General features: G+C 33.7%; 1 protein-coding gene across 2 annotated transcripts; it reads left to right on the top strand.

Annotated features, from left to right (window-relative positions):
• Positions 1-693: 693 nt before the first annotated feature.
• LOC149802560 (uncharacterized) lies at positions 694-15,261 on the top strand. Of its 2 annotated transcripts, XM_089951818.1 has the most exons (7): positions 695-863; positions 2,711-2,773; positions 5,102-5,183; positions 7,413-7,511; positions 7,883-8,002; positions 9,678-9,761; positions 13,556-15,261. In XM_089951818.1, the coding sequence occupies exons 1-7, from the start codon at positions 744-746 to the stop codon at positions 13,699-13,701; spliced, it is 714 nt and encodes a 237-aa protein (XP_089807944.1). In that variant the 5' UTR covers positions 695-743; the 3' UTR covers positions 13,702-15,261. The 2 variants fall into 2 exon arrangements, with proteins under 2 accessions (XP_089807945.1, XP_089807944.1); XM_089951819.1 differs by lacking the exon at positions 2,711-2,773 and having other exon boundaries at positions 694-863.
• The last annotated feature ends 1,306 nt before the right edge of the window (positions 15,262-16,567 follow it).

Below are 16,567 nucleotides of genomic sequence, written 5' to 3'. Positions count from 1 at the left end.
ACTTCTGGACTGCGTACTGTTGATGACGATGATGATTTGGTTGAAATCACTAAGGGTGGCACGGTAGGCTTAGTCACAGGGTTGGAGTGTTTAGCTCGGGAAGGTCGTATTCTCTTCGGTCGTAATAAAGAAGTCTGATACATTTGTTTTAGACTTCTTAACTACGCTACAATGTCTAACAGTACCGTGACCGTTTGATTTTCACACCCATGTTTCTTTGCTGCTGCTGCTGCTGCTTCTTCTTCTTCTTGTTTTTTTTTTCTTACCTCTTCTTCTTGCTGCTGTTGCTGTAGGAGAAAAGCTTGTTCCGCTTCCTTTTGTCGTTGTATAAATTTCTCCAATTCTTCTTTCTGGCTCTGTCTAAAATTCTCCACGTGCGGTAATGAAGGTTCCGGAACAAATTCTTGCGAGGTAAGAAAATCCACAAAATCCCAATTCACCTCTTCTGAAAGTAAGTCCGGGTTCCCTTGGGTAGTCTCCACGGTTTGTACACCCCAATTTATCATTTCCTAAGTTTCCGTCATGTTGAAAAACTGTCGCTTGAATTGACCGCGCACAGACGCTAGCGAATAAATATAGACCACGTGACGTCACAGACTGCTCTCTTCGGATTGGATGTGGTCTGACTGAATTTTGTAACGCGTGTTTGGATTGGTCAACGAACTCAATTCGTTTCAATCCTTCCTATCCCAGTAAATAAGTGCAGTTCACTGCATTCCTTCATCTGTTCTCGGAGCGTCAAGATGTGGACCGACGTGCAATCTTCCACGCTTGTATCATCCATGATGTTCCGGACGGACATACCAATGTATGCCCTATCCAAGTGTACAGTTGTCCATAGGACACACCAGCTTATGGATGAGGTATATTAGTGGACAAAAAATGTCTTAGAACGGAACGCACAGAACAGTGACGTCAAAACTGATTCTTAACTCTGAACATGCTCAATTTTTAGTTACAACAAAAATGGCGTCCTGCAGGAGGGTGCTAATGCTTATAGTTCTTAAATTCTAGACATGTTTACATTGTTGCTTAGTTCATTATTTACGAACACATAAGTGGGGCAGAGTCCACAGTGATCTATTTAAACGTTTAGTGATTATGTTATTTTAAGTGGAACCTTCAGATGAAAAGCTCGAGTTTATTTACAACTGTAGACGTTTTCAAAGTTTAGAACCCAAATTTGCAATTCTCGCTTATGTATTAGGCTTCTTTGCCAGTGTAAAAATGTTACTTGTTAACCCATTTAAAGTTGCAGCACAGTTCCAAAACGTAAGACGCATCACATAATTTTGTTTTGGTGTTACCGAACCATAAATGTGTCGAGTGTCATATCAACATCCAGTGTCTCACCAGTTGTACGCTGATGACACCCAAATATACAAATCTAGTAACCCAACTGAAGTTGATGCTACCATCCAAGGTGTAGAGAGGTGCATTTCTGATGTGAAGTTATGGATGACATGTAACAAGCTGCAGATGAATGATCATAAAACTGAGGCCATTCTGATCACAACACAAAGACTTTCTCATTCACATCCTTTGGTTGTTGTTGTGGGGTTTAACGCCATTTTTCAGCACACGATAGGCTATACATGGCGGCCAGTATTAATGGTGGAGGAAGAACCCGGGAAAACCCCGGAAAGAACCACCGACCCATGAGAAGCTACTGGCAAGCTTTCTCGCATACCCACATTGGCTGAATCTTAGACTCGAACCGCCGCAGACAGAGGTGAGATGGCAGTGATCCGTAACGAAGAGCGCTTTAGAGCACTCGGCTACTCGGGGCCCTTCACATCCTCTACCTCAAACAATAAATATCAGCAACACCAACATTAAATTCACACAATCAGTACGAAACCTAGGTGTTACTCTGGACACTACTCTCACATGTCATGAACATATGCAAGGCTGCATATCTTGAGTTGAGATGCATCAGCTCCATTCGCAAATATCTTTCAGTTGATGCAACTAAAACACTTGTGTTCATTATTCTGTCTGGTTCATCTCAATATCTGCTCCAGAAACTTCAAAAAGTTCAAAACACAGCTGCTCGGATCATACTTAGAGTACCATGATCAGAGCACACCTCCCCGCTGTTCTGTACCCTACACTGGCTATCGATTTGATCCAGAATCAAACATAAAATTTGTTCTCTGACCTACGTTTCACTGACGAACTCCAGTCCAACATACCTATCTGACCTCACCCATGTGTACACACCAGCAAGATACTTACTCTCCTCTTCTGACAATCGTATACTCATTATTCCCACTATGAAAATAAAGTCATGGACAGCATTCTTTTGCATACCAGGGCCCAGCAGCGTGGAATGAATTGCCCACTGAACTTAGACACAAAGACACAGTGATCACATTCAAGAGGGCTCTCAAAACTCACTTATTTTGACTGCAAGAACAAACTTAAAGACCTAATGTTTCCTAACTTAAATATTCTCAGCATTTTTTTTATTTGTTCTAATTTCATGGTGTTTGTTTTTGTATTCATATCATTATGATTTTTATCTTACTAGTGTTGTCTGATATTGTAAAGCGCTTAGAGCTTCTAAAGATTAGGCATTATACAAAGTCCTCATTAATATTAATATTATTATTATTATTATTATAAATAGCATGTGATAAGTCTTAATTGTTAGACTACTGCACAGTGAATTTCACAACACATTTATAATGCATCACACCTTTTGTAGGAAATTAAAGAAGAAAGTAAGAAGAAGCGATTGAGGAGACAGTGGGATCTGTTGGTGAAAAGGGTATTTATTTCTTTGCACAGTCGATGCCATTTTATTATTGTATTTTCAGTTATAGTAAAAGTCGTACTGGTCATATAGGTGTTCATCACCAAACATTTCAGTAGTGAGTGTAATTATTTCATAAATTGTATTAAAGGACATTTAAATGACAGTTATTCACTATATTTGGATCCTGTTACAACCATATTCCTTTGAAAGGTCATTATTTAACACCCCGAGAAATACATATGGTAATATCAGTGTTCAAGTACGTCTCCATATCTGGACAAGATCAAACTAAAGGTGTAATCAGTTTATATCCTAATTGAATGCCATATGCTTTGGTGTCATAGTGAAAGGTATGTCTGTTGATCAACAAATACATAATACCCTATATTGTGGTGATTTGACTCGACATTCTCTTTTCTTGTACCACTTTATTACCTGGCCATCATAAAAGTCCACAGCGACTGATAATTTTCGTCAGGAATTTTCTTAAGATAGTTAAAGTGCATAATTAATAATTAGGATTGAATAGATTTTATTTAAAGAAAATTAGTATTAAATTTTACTACAAAAATTTATGTATAATTTAAGATGATCAAGTGCACATACATAACCTGTATGACTTTTACTAAAACACAAGCACAATAAAATTGGCTTTATAATGAGATAGGATTTGAAACCTTTGAGCAGTGACAGTTCAGGACTACTGGTAAAAAGTAGTTTTTGTTGTTCGATTTTTCCAGGTCATCTGCCGTGGGGTCAGATAATAATTTGACATTCAATGGATAAAACTCCAAGTTTTTTGTTTTGAATTTTGGAAAAATCACATTCAGATTTTTATTTTAATATGACACCTGACAATCAGTATTAGCGCAGTTAAAATTTAATCTGCTATATAAAATATTTACTTTATTGAAATTCAAACCATTTGCCTTATTTAATAAAGTTTAAAGAATTACATTGTGAACAGCTTAGTTTCATTTACTGCCTGTAAATGTTACATTAGTAACAATGTAATGACAAACATAACATTATATTGGTTTCCTGTTGTACTTGTTTTAAGATTAGAGTAGGCCGGTCATTTTTTCCCAACAATATTATATATATATTTAATGTTATTTTTGGGATTTTTTATTTTTTTTTTCCATGGAGGGGAAAGTGTTAGGTTTGGTAAGAAACACTGGTGATTGACTTACCGGAAACACATTTTTTGTTTGGCACTGTACATTCTGGACCCATTGTTTTTGTTAGTTTTTTTAAGTTGTGAGTTGCAAGCAAACTTAAATATATTTTTTAAACAATATTAAACTAAGTACTCAAGATAAAACTCTTTAATCCACTGCATCTCTTCAACAAAACCCTTCCTATGCACCCCATTCACATATATGATCCACCGTTTTGTGTGAATATGATCAAAGTACACTGTTGTTTCATCAATGTTTTTGATCAGATTGTCAGTTTTTTCTCTTATTTCCTTCATGAACTAATCAAAAGATTTTATATTCTCCAAATCTATATACATTATGGTATGGGTGCGTAAATTACATAACCGGAGTTCGTGGACATAGTTTGTCTTTAATAAATCATTGATGAATAATACATTTTAACAGTACAAGGTAAGTTTAATTTTCTTATCGAATAAGCATTTTATGTATCTATTTTATTGTAACACGGTCGGTGGGGCAGGCAGAAATTTCAACACAAATTTATTTTCTTTCTTAATTCTGGGGATATATGACCTAGTTGAAAAAAGTTCTGAGACGGGAAAAAAATAATTTATTTTATCGTGTCCAAGGATATATGGTAAATACATCAGCAAGGAAGTACTTTTGGACCAATTATTTTAAGCTTTTGTGGCATAGAATCTTGAGAGCATTTTGTGTGTTTGTGATTTAGATTTTTAACGTAGCTTTAACAATTTTCCAGTCATATTGTTACAATGTCTGCAGTGTGGCATTTTAATGTGATGTCTAGCACTGGGGCATCATGAGGCAGATATGTAGCATGAAGTCCCCACCCAGTCACATTATCCTGAAACCAGGTCGACTAGTCCTAACACTAACCTCTTAATGTTGAGTGCCTAGCGAGGCAGCTGTTAGTACCGTTTGTAGAAGTCTTATGACACAACTTGGGTCCGAACCCATGACCTCACCAATACAGGGCAGATGCTCTAACCACTTGGCCACCGGAGCTGTCTGAGAGCATTTTGTAGACTTTTGAAAGTGGATTTATGTAATTCCTTGTAAATGTTTCAGAACATGAATGGTAATAATAAATGATGCCAGTGAAATTGAAACAAGAAATGCTTTTATCTGATCAATTTTTTATTTTTTCATTACCTAGGCTGATGCATGGTTCAAAGAATCTGAACAGCCACCAAATTTTGCCATGATGGTTTTGCGAGGAGATAGAGTGGAATGGAAAGGTGATTTTATTTTATGCTTTTCATAGGTATCCCTCCTTAATAAGCCATTTCTGTCAAAAAAATTCACTATTAATAAACACCTTTATTCAATAAAACTGCTTATAATATACTTCTTTGGCTTCTCTTAAGTGAATTGCTTTCATGTCCCATGAGGGTTTACATAAAGTAGACACCAAGAATGTGTGTCATTACCTTAAATCAAATATAGGTGCAGCAAGCAATCGTTTAATCTCCATATGCTCAATTGTTGTTTTTGTGCACATAAACACAATCCATCATCAATTTTTTTAATTTTTTTTTGCACTGGTTGCCATGTTCTGACTATTTTCCCATTTTCCTAATACCATATACAGCAATCATTGGAACTGAAAATAGTGCTATACCCAGTATATATCCCATATTTCTTGATTGCAAAGTTAAGAATAATTTAACACTTTTCCTTAACATCAATTCCTGTTCTGTTTTCATACTTGATTACAAGTAAAATGTGCAGAGGTTCCATTTACATACGTAGCTCCATTTATCATTGGTAAAATCTGTAAAGTTTTACAAAAAGATATATACAGAACAACTGATGACATTTTTTTACCGCAGTAAAAATAATTGTAGACATCATAACTATTGCACCAGATGGTAGATAAAACTACAGTAACTGAGAAAAAGGTAAAACCTATGTAAATCTTCCAACAAAGAATTGTACAAAACATCACACCTTCAAGGTGTCCAATGAAAGCTGAAACTTGGGGAAGGACTAATGATTGGCAGTATCGTAGAGAGACTATTCCTATGGTAAATTTGTCTGTTTATTTGGATTGTCATGAAATTATCATTTGAAAATGGTCCTAATGAATGATATCCCATTTTATTTTAATTTTGGCACATGTATCATCCATTTTGCCTACTTTATCAAATGTAGTGTACCATTTCTTGCTTTTTTATCAATCTAACTGTAACTGTTGAATTTGCATATCACTTTATAAACTGTTCATTAAATAATTTTGTTATAATAAATTGTCAAAAAGTTATTTTATATAAAGCAGACCTGCCAAGCATACTGAAAAAATCAAGAAAATTCTGATCTATGGATCTCCTGAACCCCTGATTTTTAAACATCCCCCCCCCCAAAAAAAAAACGTATTTGTTTATACAAAAACATCATTTTCCTGGTTTTTTTCCTGACTTTTCTTGGTTTGGTATGTTTCTTAGTACTTTACCATATCTGGCTTGATTTCGGTTTTCATCTGCCAGTACAAAGACATTTTCTCACAAAGAGATGGTTCTCTTTATCTGATCCCATCAGCAAATCGCAGCAGCATAATGGATATGTTTCTCAGCAAGGAGTGAAAAAAAGATGGAAAGGAAGTAACAGGCAAGAAAAAAAAAAGAAATGGGAAAAAAATATAGGAGTGTTTGGAAGAAGCAGTTTGTTTTCATTCGTCCATCGACTTGTGGGGCCTATCATACATTCTGCCACTGATGATCTGCTCTTTCCACATTCAATTCTGCGTCAGAAATGTACATTTGGTAAAGCTAAAATTATCAGTGCAGATCATCAGTATTGATTCTTCCATTCAGTTGGAGAAAAAGGCCAGGTCCTTAAATGATACTACAGATTGTTAAGACACATATTCAATGCTCGCATGAATGAGTAAGTCATCCTTTAGTGGGTTGCTCTCATGAAAAAAAAGGATGAATCTGGCCAACTGTTCTTTTCAACCCTTGGGGCACTACTGCTATCAATACTTTCAACACTGCACAGCTGCAGCAATGCTGAGGGAGCATTCTGAATGGTCACAAAACAACAGGACGGCCAAAGAGCCAGCCTGTCAGCATCAACACTGAAAGCTATTCTTGTTAGCAAATTTGTCACCCAAAGACAAATAATGATAAACTTTTGCAGAAATGCAAATCAGCAACATACAATAGACTGAAATGACACAAGTAAACATCTTTATCATGAAATGTACACCTTACTATTGTACCCCCACATTTTTTACCCCGTCTCCTGATTTGTAATGGTGATTTGGGGGCAAAATCCTGATTTAAGTTTTTCAGTGTTGGCAGGACTGAAAAGGACATTACATTTTATTAGGCTTTGATTTAAAATACAAGTTGCGAGGCATTGTTTTCAATTTAGAAATGATGCTAAAAGTACTTAAATACAAAATCTAGTTTGAGATTTATATAATCATTATTTTTTTTTAAAATTGATGATAAATTTTATTTCAGCACCTGATCACATGAGTGCATTTGTTGATAGCCAAACCGTATTGGACAAATTCAAGGAGGTTGCTTTGGGTCGGCTGTACATACCCAGTCAACGAAATGGTTAGTAATCATACATATTTTTACCATACACAGTTCCTTAAAAGATATAAGAAAATTATGACAATGATGTTTTATATTTTGGTTGTAATTTAGTTTTCTTCAAAATAATTTTAGAAACTTGATTGCTCTGCATTAGACGTGACTGCCATTTAATCCTTCGTAGAGATATAACTATTTTTGTAATCGATAGGTTGAGAGTTTTATATTTTTTAAATGTTAAAGGTTATTGTCAAAGCTGAGTACAAAGATTGATGCTGAACAAGTTTAACAGTGCTTAAACGTTCCTTTTGTTATGTCATGTTAATAGTATTTCATACCGTAAGAATTGTCTGGTACAGCGCTTATCAAACGTTTTAAATATATGTTCATAGATGTTGCAAGAGAAACTGAGGAGGAGCCTCTTGCATTGCCATATGCAGAGTCATCGATGTACACTTGGGATATGCTTGTGTTCTTAATACCAGCAATACTTAGAAGAAATGGAATTTATGGTGAGTATCAGGATATGTATTTCAACATCCTGGAATACATTTGTGTGGTGATCAAAGAATAGAGGGAAAGCCCAGATGTGCACAGCATAGATGTGTTTTATGTGTGCAATTCGTCCTCTTTTTGGCCATAAGAAAGTATTTTTTCTGTCATTCAGAAGTTATTAATGACAAATATACATACCATTAGCTGGTGACATATTGACATTTTTGGAGGGGAAAGGTGATAAAAATTGATTATAATCAACCCTGCAGTACGCAAAGAAACAAAACTGGACACAGACCCAAGGCTTTTGACTTAAAAAGATCACAAGCCCTGACCAACGTTCCACAAGCCTGAACTCCAGTTTCCATATACCCAATATTTCCCCTTATTTTAATATTATTTGTTACACAAAATTGCAATTTGTAGGGGGTTTGAAGGTAATGACGGTGTATTTAGTGTTCCCCATTACACTCACTAGAGACTGGATTGTCCTAGTGTTCAAACTTCTCTTATGGTGTCTCAGACAGTCAGGGTCAGAATCAAGTTGACATATGTCAATATATTGTTTAAAGTATTTGCAAAGAATTCAATGTCACTCTCCTGCCTTATTTGTTTCTTTGCTTTTTTTAATAGCATGTTTCACAAGCTAAAACTCCATCTACAAATTCTTAAATTTATTTTTGTTTGGCTTTGTTGATACTATTGATAACAAATTTCTTTTTAAATCAACTTCAGATATGAATCACACTTGAATACTATTCTGACAGTTGAAATGATCATGCTGTGCATTTTATATGTGCATTAAAATCTGGCTTCAAATGTTGCCACTATTCACAAATATATCAAGCACCTGTAATACATATGCCTTAAACATTTTCATTTAAAACGATGATACACATTACCTTTTTTTATATTACATGCATCTAGCATCTCATTGATTTACCAATTGCGTTGTTCCATGTCCTGAGCAATGAGCATACCTATGCAGACCGCACAGTGGTCTCACCCAGTGCAGTGTTCAAACAACACATCTCACAAGCTATTGTCAGCCAGTTAAGTAATATATGAAATGGTGGTGTATAACCTGACCTTGTAGCCTTTTAATTACCACTTTTAAACTGCCCAAAGGATAGTTTTACATCAGCTCCAATTATGACTGTTTGCTGTTTTTATCTGCTACTTGTAATGGGCATCTACAAAGAGTTGTAGTTTTTTTCTCCATATTTTATTTCCAAAGACTTCTGAAAATCGTTTTCTCGAAACACATCAGTGTTGGGGGGTTTGGGACTACAAATCATGTTTTTAGCATGACATGTCATGTAACAGTTTGATTAAAATCAGATTTAGACTTCACATAGGACAGCAGCAGTCTGATTGTAATCTTTGTGGCAGGTATGTCAGCATCTTGAAAATACATTTCTGCATTTCATCATTTAAGTCAAATTTTTCTTTGAAAATTTGATTACAACCCAAATGTGCACCTCTTTTATAACACTGGACAGGCCTGATCTGACATTAGAGGGGCCCCAGGCGTCTGAGATTTTTTTAGCACTGCCTTTAAAACAAGTCGTCATGGTGATTTTTATGTACATGAAAGTTTATGTTAATTGAGTACCCACAAACAAAATACATGTATTATGATTTGTACAAAATTTCTGTTTTATGGTAATGTTTTGTCTTAAATTTTTACAGGAAAAGCAGCATATAGACCAGAAAATCAACCTTCATGGTGGCCAAGAGATGTCCGCTTTTCCTCTCCAAACAGCGATACCCAGGGTAATCCTGATTTTCCTTTTGCATTGCCACCATTGCTTTGTTCAAGAATTCCTTCATTTATTTGCCTTTCTCAATTGTACCTATCAGTCAAGCACATGTTAAAGATAGATTTCAATGTTTTAAATTTCATTGTAGATGTATCATCCTCTTACTTAAGAGATTTCCTATTGTTCTGTAGGTGAGAGCAATTTGTTTTGCATCACCATATCATTAAAGCCTAATTTTTTTTTGTTTTAAGAGAAAAAGATGCAATAAACTTTTTTTTATTTAAATGTGTACATTGTCATATTGCAAACATGGGTATCAAACCTTGACTATCTTCCTTCTTGAATTTCCAGACTTTTTCCAGAATTGGTTGAAAAATGCGTTTTATTTTGCCTCCATGCAAGAAAAAAAGTTCTGTTCCATTATCAATGGCTATAGCTGGCATGCTGTAATAATATTGTCTGTGATTTATCTATTACAGTTATCGTGCTTCATGTTTACACTATGCATATACATTGTGTCAGTATATTGTTATAGTGTATTTCAAATAAACATGTTGCTGTTTCTAGAGAATAAGCGACTTAGTGTTGGAGAGATGTGAATGGTTCTAATTTCATTTTTAGAACAATGCAGAAATGAATATGCTATGTTTGTATACTTCTTTTCTTTTATTTCTTGTTCCTTAGTATTAGTTGATTTTGAATGCCAACACAAACATGATTAACAAGCCATAGTCAGAATTAGACTCATTCTTTTGTAATGGAAATATTTTTCTGTTGTATTCATTATTTCATTTATTAATTTTGTTTTTGTTTTACTGATAAATTTATTATATAGTGATAAATTTTAAATTTTTACAGGAGAAAGGCAATATTTTAATTTTTATTAAAATTCACTTAACCATTCATATCCAAGCAGTATTTATCTATTCAGAAGTATGTATAATGTCTTAATTTTCTAAAGCCAATGATTGACAGCTATTATCCAATTGAATTTTGTCTTCACGTTGAATAGACCCATTAAATATAGAAACGCAATTTTGTCCAGTTAGTATGCATTGCAAAAGTTGTCATTATCTTGTTTTTTTTTTTTTTTTTTTTTTTTTTTTTTGTTTTTTTTTTTTGTTTTTTTTTATTGTTAAATGGTTGCCACCTCATTAACTGGTTATAAACAAATATCTTTATAATTCATTGCTCAAACTTGAAATAGCTACAGATATTGAAATTTTTCATCCCAAGCAGCTTGGAGATTTTTAATTCCAAGTGGTTCCAGTCAGTTAATTTGCCTGAAGATGGTTAGTTTTTATAATAATTGTCTAAAGTTTATATTTTATCCTGTTATTGAAAGATATGTGTTCAAGTCCATGATAAATAGTGCTTGTCTCCTGTTTCAAGTTCAGAAGAAACTTTTCACAATTAAGTGAGTAAATTGTGACCAAATTACTTCTGTGGAGACAGTACTTACCAAGTAGTTATGATAAGAAAGTTTAATTTAACATTGTATGTATGTACAAATTAAGTTTCAATAGTTTCTGATTCATAATAACAAATAATAATCAGTAAATACTGGTTGTCATGTATAGCATATCAAATGCTGAAAAATGGCATTAAACCCACAACAATAGTAATTCGACTTTACTGTACAGACTCTTCATTGAATTTTTATATTGTATTGAGAAAGCAATGTCAAAAGTGTATCTATATAATCTATTATAGAGATGTTCAGGTCTTCTTAGCTTGCACAATATCAGATTTAAAAATGATATCATGAATGAATGCATGTTAATTACAATGACACAAGATTACATGTGCATGATAAAACTTAAGAATTTGCATCAGATTGGTATATATGTGTCTACCTAGTTGTGTTGATTAATGGACATATCGTGAGGTCTCATTCCTCAGTGGGTTAATGTAACTTTAAATTTAGAAAATTAAGAAAACCTGTCAAGACTTATTCCTCCATTTTGCTAATGGATTAATAAGTATGTAGGAAAAAACATAGCTGCGTGATATTTGATGTTTGCAAGCCAGAAATCTTTACAAGATTCAAAGAAATTATATTTATTTTAGTGGAAATGTAGATTCAAAGCATGATCAGTTGGCTGTGTCATATGGCCAATTGCAGTACCAAGGCTAGGGCAGTATTTAATTGTTAACCTTGTATATCATTTTTGTTTTAAATATTAATTTTAAGAGTTGCCTGGTACTCAGAATAGCAAAGTCTTCAAGTGTATTATTTGCATTTACTGTTAATACTTGCAGGAACAAGTTTATTTCAAAGTACTGTTTGAATGTTGGCATGCCAATACTTCAGTTCTTAGATTTACTAATGTGTTGCAGCATGTTTAAATAGTTAGACGATGAACAGTAAAAATAATAAAGATGTTGGCAGCTTAAAATATACACGAGAGTACAAAGTGTAAGAAAGAAAGTCAATTAAATCCAGCATCAGGATGATGGTTTAATAAAGAATTTCTAATTAAAAGTTTGGTGTGATATGCAGGTGTTAATATTATAGGAACAGCTGAATATATATGACATAATTTCATATATATATATTGTGTGTCTATCATAAAAATTATTATATATACTAGTGGTAGGTGAAGCATTTTCCCATGTAACTTACTGGACCCTGTCTGTATGTATGCTATGAATTTATTAAAGCTTAAGTTCCTTCACATTTATATTACTGACACCACCATTAGGAAAAATAGAAAGACCATTACACAACTTTATCAGAAAATAATTTTTTACATAAAAATTTCAATCAAAAGCATTTATTGAAAGCATTCCATGAAATTGAATGTGTGTTGCTTGTTACTATGGTAATATCAGACAGGTTAGTGATGACCAGTCCGCTTTAGCCATTTTCTTTAAAGTTTACAACATATTTAAATGACATGTAGGGTATCACACCTTCCAGCCCTTACAATTTTGCCGTTAGTCTTATGAAAATTACCCATAAAATACAGATTTAGGTTATAAAAGCAAAAACTATGGGAAATGATCAATGGCAAAAATTCTGGAACATTTGTTCATCTGTGTTTGATTTGGATCGGGGTTTCATATTTGAATTAGTGAAATTATTCAGTGAACCTGACTAACTTTACAGATGCTTTAAACTGTGTTGCAATGATCAAACTGTTGATTTTCGATTTTTAAAAAAAAAAGAGATGAATGTTTAAGACAAAAGGGGAAATAAGCCTCTTGAAAAGTGTTAATTATCGACACCGAAGAATAAAAAGGATTATTCAGATTGTTAATAAAAAGCTGGAATGGACACAGTTACATTGATTGGACATTACATGCCAATTTGAGTATCACTTGTGGCAAGAGATGTGATTGCTGTCATCACGTGAAATGGAAAAAGATAAGAATTACGTCAAGTTGAGAGATAGCCACAAGCCATTGAGCTGCATAGGGTTTGGAACTTGAGTATGTGCAACTGTACTAGTAGCAACTACTCTCTGTTTACTTTACAAACTTTTCAGTTGAACATAATGTTTATTTTTGCTGCATGATTCGAATACTTAACTTTTAATTACGTTTTTGAGCTTTACAATAACAGCTTTTGATACTGTTTTACACCGTACTGAAAACTGGTCAAACTTAAGGAAAAATCTATTGCCTTACTGAGACGGACTTGTCAGGGCTGGCAGGTCTGGGGTATTGACTTTTATTGTATTTTTTTATGTATTAAAGTAATCCATAATTACTTCCAGTTATGGCTCATAAGTTGTCAAAGTTTAAGAATGTATTATTTTGTTTAAATAGTAGATTTACAATCAGCTATTCTTTTATTTGTAGTGTTCATGAATGATAATGAGGCTGCCACATGTAAGGGTGACATGGTTGAAGAGGATGGAGAGATGGAGCATCCAGCTGTCTTTCCCATCATATCCACCTGGAGAAAGATCCAGTTGAGCAGTTACCTGTCAGAGCCACCAGGATGAAGAAGCTGATGTTGTGAATCCTCAGGTGGAATATGTCATTCAGCTACCATCATATGCTCTGTCCTAGTATCTGACACTGGAATTGTCAAACTTCAGTAACTGTGTGCGTACAGAATTCAGGATGTTTAATTAGAATATGTCAGTTACATAAACTAATATTGATATCAATTTTCATTTCTACTGTATCTTTTCAGATAGTGCCTAATGCACATTTGCTATTTCCTTTATAAAACTGATATTTTTTTAACAATACGAGACTTTAAGATGTTTTCAATATTTGTGGACTGAATGTTATGAATCTTGATATGTACTGATTGGTTGTGATCAGTGTGGAGACTTCTAGATTCATTACCAGTGCTTGAGAACCAATGATTCTTATAAAGCTGTTTCTGCAAGCAGATATGTTTGTGTATTTTGTCAGATTTAGCATATGGTGTTGCAGCATTGTTAGTAATCATTATTGCAGTTGAAATTAATTGAGGACTATTTTTTTGTCTTGGTTTATCTTTTTTTTCTAGTTTATTTTTTTATTTTTGTATTATTATAGAGTTAAAAATAGTCATTAATTTGTGAATAATGTTTAAACTTAACATTCTATTTAGTGAAGAAGCGAATGCTTTATACTAAAATAATTATTTCGTCATAATAATAATTCACAGGCGATACAACAGAACACGTAGGACTTTTTTTGTTTAGGAGAAATGAAAATTGAAGACGTGATAATCAGGAGTTCTGTACAAAAATCTGAAGATATTATAAAATGGGGAGGTAGGCGTTGAGCGACCCCAAAAATCAAGGTTTTTTCCCCTCCCGGCATGAAAGTTGAGAGGTATGGTGTAAGGTTGCTTTCATCAAAGCAAACTACAACTCAGCTTTTATGGTATTAGCATAATTTTCGAAGCATTATTTGTGCAGCTTTATAACAAAACAAATATTAAATAAATTACATTTCAAACAAGATTTTACAGTTTCTTTTTAGTAATCATAAGCAATAACCTCGAGATAAGTATACATGTAATTTTTTAAATACAAGTTTGCCAAAATAAATGCATTTAGAACTTACCTCGTGCATCTTGAGATGCCTTGGTGTTGTAAGTCGACTTATACGAAGGTCATGCACTTTTTGGTGTTTATACATGTTCAGTTTGGGGGTCGGCTTATATGCAAATATATACAGTATAGCATTTTTGAATCAATTTGTAGGCTTGGTGTGTTATAAATTTTAAGTGTAATATTATAGTAATAAAGATGTAGTCCAGTTAGTATGCATGTTACACTGATATCTATCATTGTGATTTTTTATGCAGACAAAATGTAGAATTTATTTTCTGGAAATATGACATTTGCAACAGTTGTATTTATATGCTTCAAAAGTATTATAGTAACAAGTATGGTGCTTAAAAATTTTCACTTTATATTTTTGTTTTTCTATTTAGTATAGTGTCTACATAAAGACTTGATGCAAATAAACTTCAGATTTTTTTTTCACGACCTGTTTCATGTTGCGTTACTTGTTCCAGAAAAGAAAATAAGAAGTAATAAAATGCAGTAAAGGCATAATTCTTTCCTCTTTGTTTTTTCTCTGCCACAAATGTGGAAGGTGCATGCATTACTTAGTTCTATCTTTCAATCCATTACACACTGCTTAGTGGTGTATTTTAGGTCAGTCAGCTTCTGGAGTCCTGCCACTTTGTATGCCATTGCCGTTCAACACAATACATAGGCAGAATCTATTTGTATACTCACAGAAATCTGCTTTCTTCTCTGTTGTGTTTTTTTATTGGCAACTTCACTCGCAGCTTCAGCAACAACTGTTCTGATGCATGCACTAGCAGATAGTTTCATTCACTTGACATTGTTTCCAAGCATTGATTAATATCCTCATCATTATAAGCAGATTACAGACTGGAAAAGTAGATAATGAACTCCTTTTCATTCTTAAATAAATAACATTTTGCATCTACAGTTTTTCAGTTTGCATTGATAATGAAGAATACAGCACAAAACTAATTCCAGACTTGATTTGGTTGCTCTGTTTAACCAAACACCATTGATGTATCGTAAGTACATGGTATCACTGACCCTATTACACAGAAGGCAGAAAGCACAAGCTGGATTATCATGTAAATCACAGCAAATGAAGGTTGACTACCTTGAAGCAAAAATATATTATTTGTATGCCCAAAATGTGCAAGATGTAAACAATAAAGCATTGTATCAAGAGTGCACATAAAATCCTTGTATGTTCCTCAAACCACATGACTGCTACAACCTATTGTCTATTTTACATTTCTCCAAGTTTGTTTTTGCTACTACTACTAAACTACATTGATTGACATGACACATATTCACTCGGTGATCCAGTTGGTCCTAAATGAAAATGGCGCTACTCTGACATCCATAATAGCAATCTTGAAAATCTTATTGCCGTTCATCCGGAAATGAGAGGTTAACATGGCTTATTTTCAGCAGAAGACTTCATATGATGTCTCATTGGTCATGCATGGTCATGGTTATGATCTGTTCAATATGGACACCACATTGAAAAACCTGTTAATACTACTTTCCCTGGTATACTGATCATATTGATCTTGTGCTTTTACAAAAATACTTTTTATGATGTGTAGTTGATACTAAATGAAAATAGTGTCAATCTGACACCCAGTATGGCAAACATCTCGAAAATCTTATCATTACTCTGAAAATGATGAAAAATTGACATATAGTACATCTACCAAAACAGTTAATTTAAAAATCGTGTTGTCACTAAAGAATATCAGAGATGGTTTCAACAATGGACACTCGAAAGGAAGAAATAGTCCCTTCAATGGAATAATGTGTAACATAAGTACAAGCATGGATCACA

Source organism: Sinohyriopsis cumingii, chromosome 3 (assembly GCF_028554795.1).
Source record: "Sinohyriopsis cumingii isolate HCF-2022 chromosome 3, ASM2855479v2, whole genome shotgun sequence".
NCBI lineage: Eukaryota > Metazoa > Mollusca > Bivalvia > Unionida > Unionidae > Sinohyriopsis > Sinohyriopsis cumingii.
Note: the sequence above shows the minus strand (reverse complement) of the source record. Positions and strands in the feature narration are given on the sequence as shown.

What these genes read in the sequence shown, in the direction of transcription:
- LOC149802560 (XM_089951818.1), top strand. Translation starts at nt 744, where the DNA reads ATGTGGACCGACGTGCAATCTTCCACGCTTGTATCATCCATGATGTTC. An exon ending in TAGAAGAAATGGAATTTATG is followed by an intron (nt 8,003 to 9,677) that starts GTGAGTATCAGG and finishes AAATTTTTACAG; the next exon opens with GAAAAGCAGCATATAGACCA. An exon ending in TCCAAACAGCGATACCCAGG is followed by an intron (nt 9,762 to 13,555) that starts GTAATCCTGATT and finishes TTTTATTTGTAG; the next exon opens with TGTTCATGAATGATAATGAG.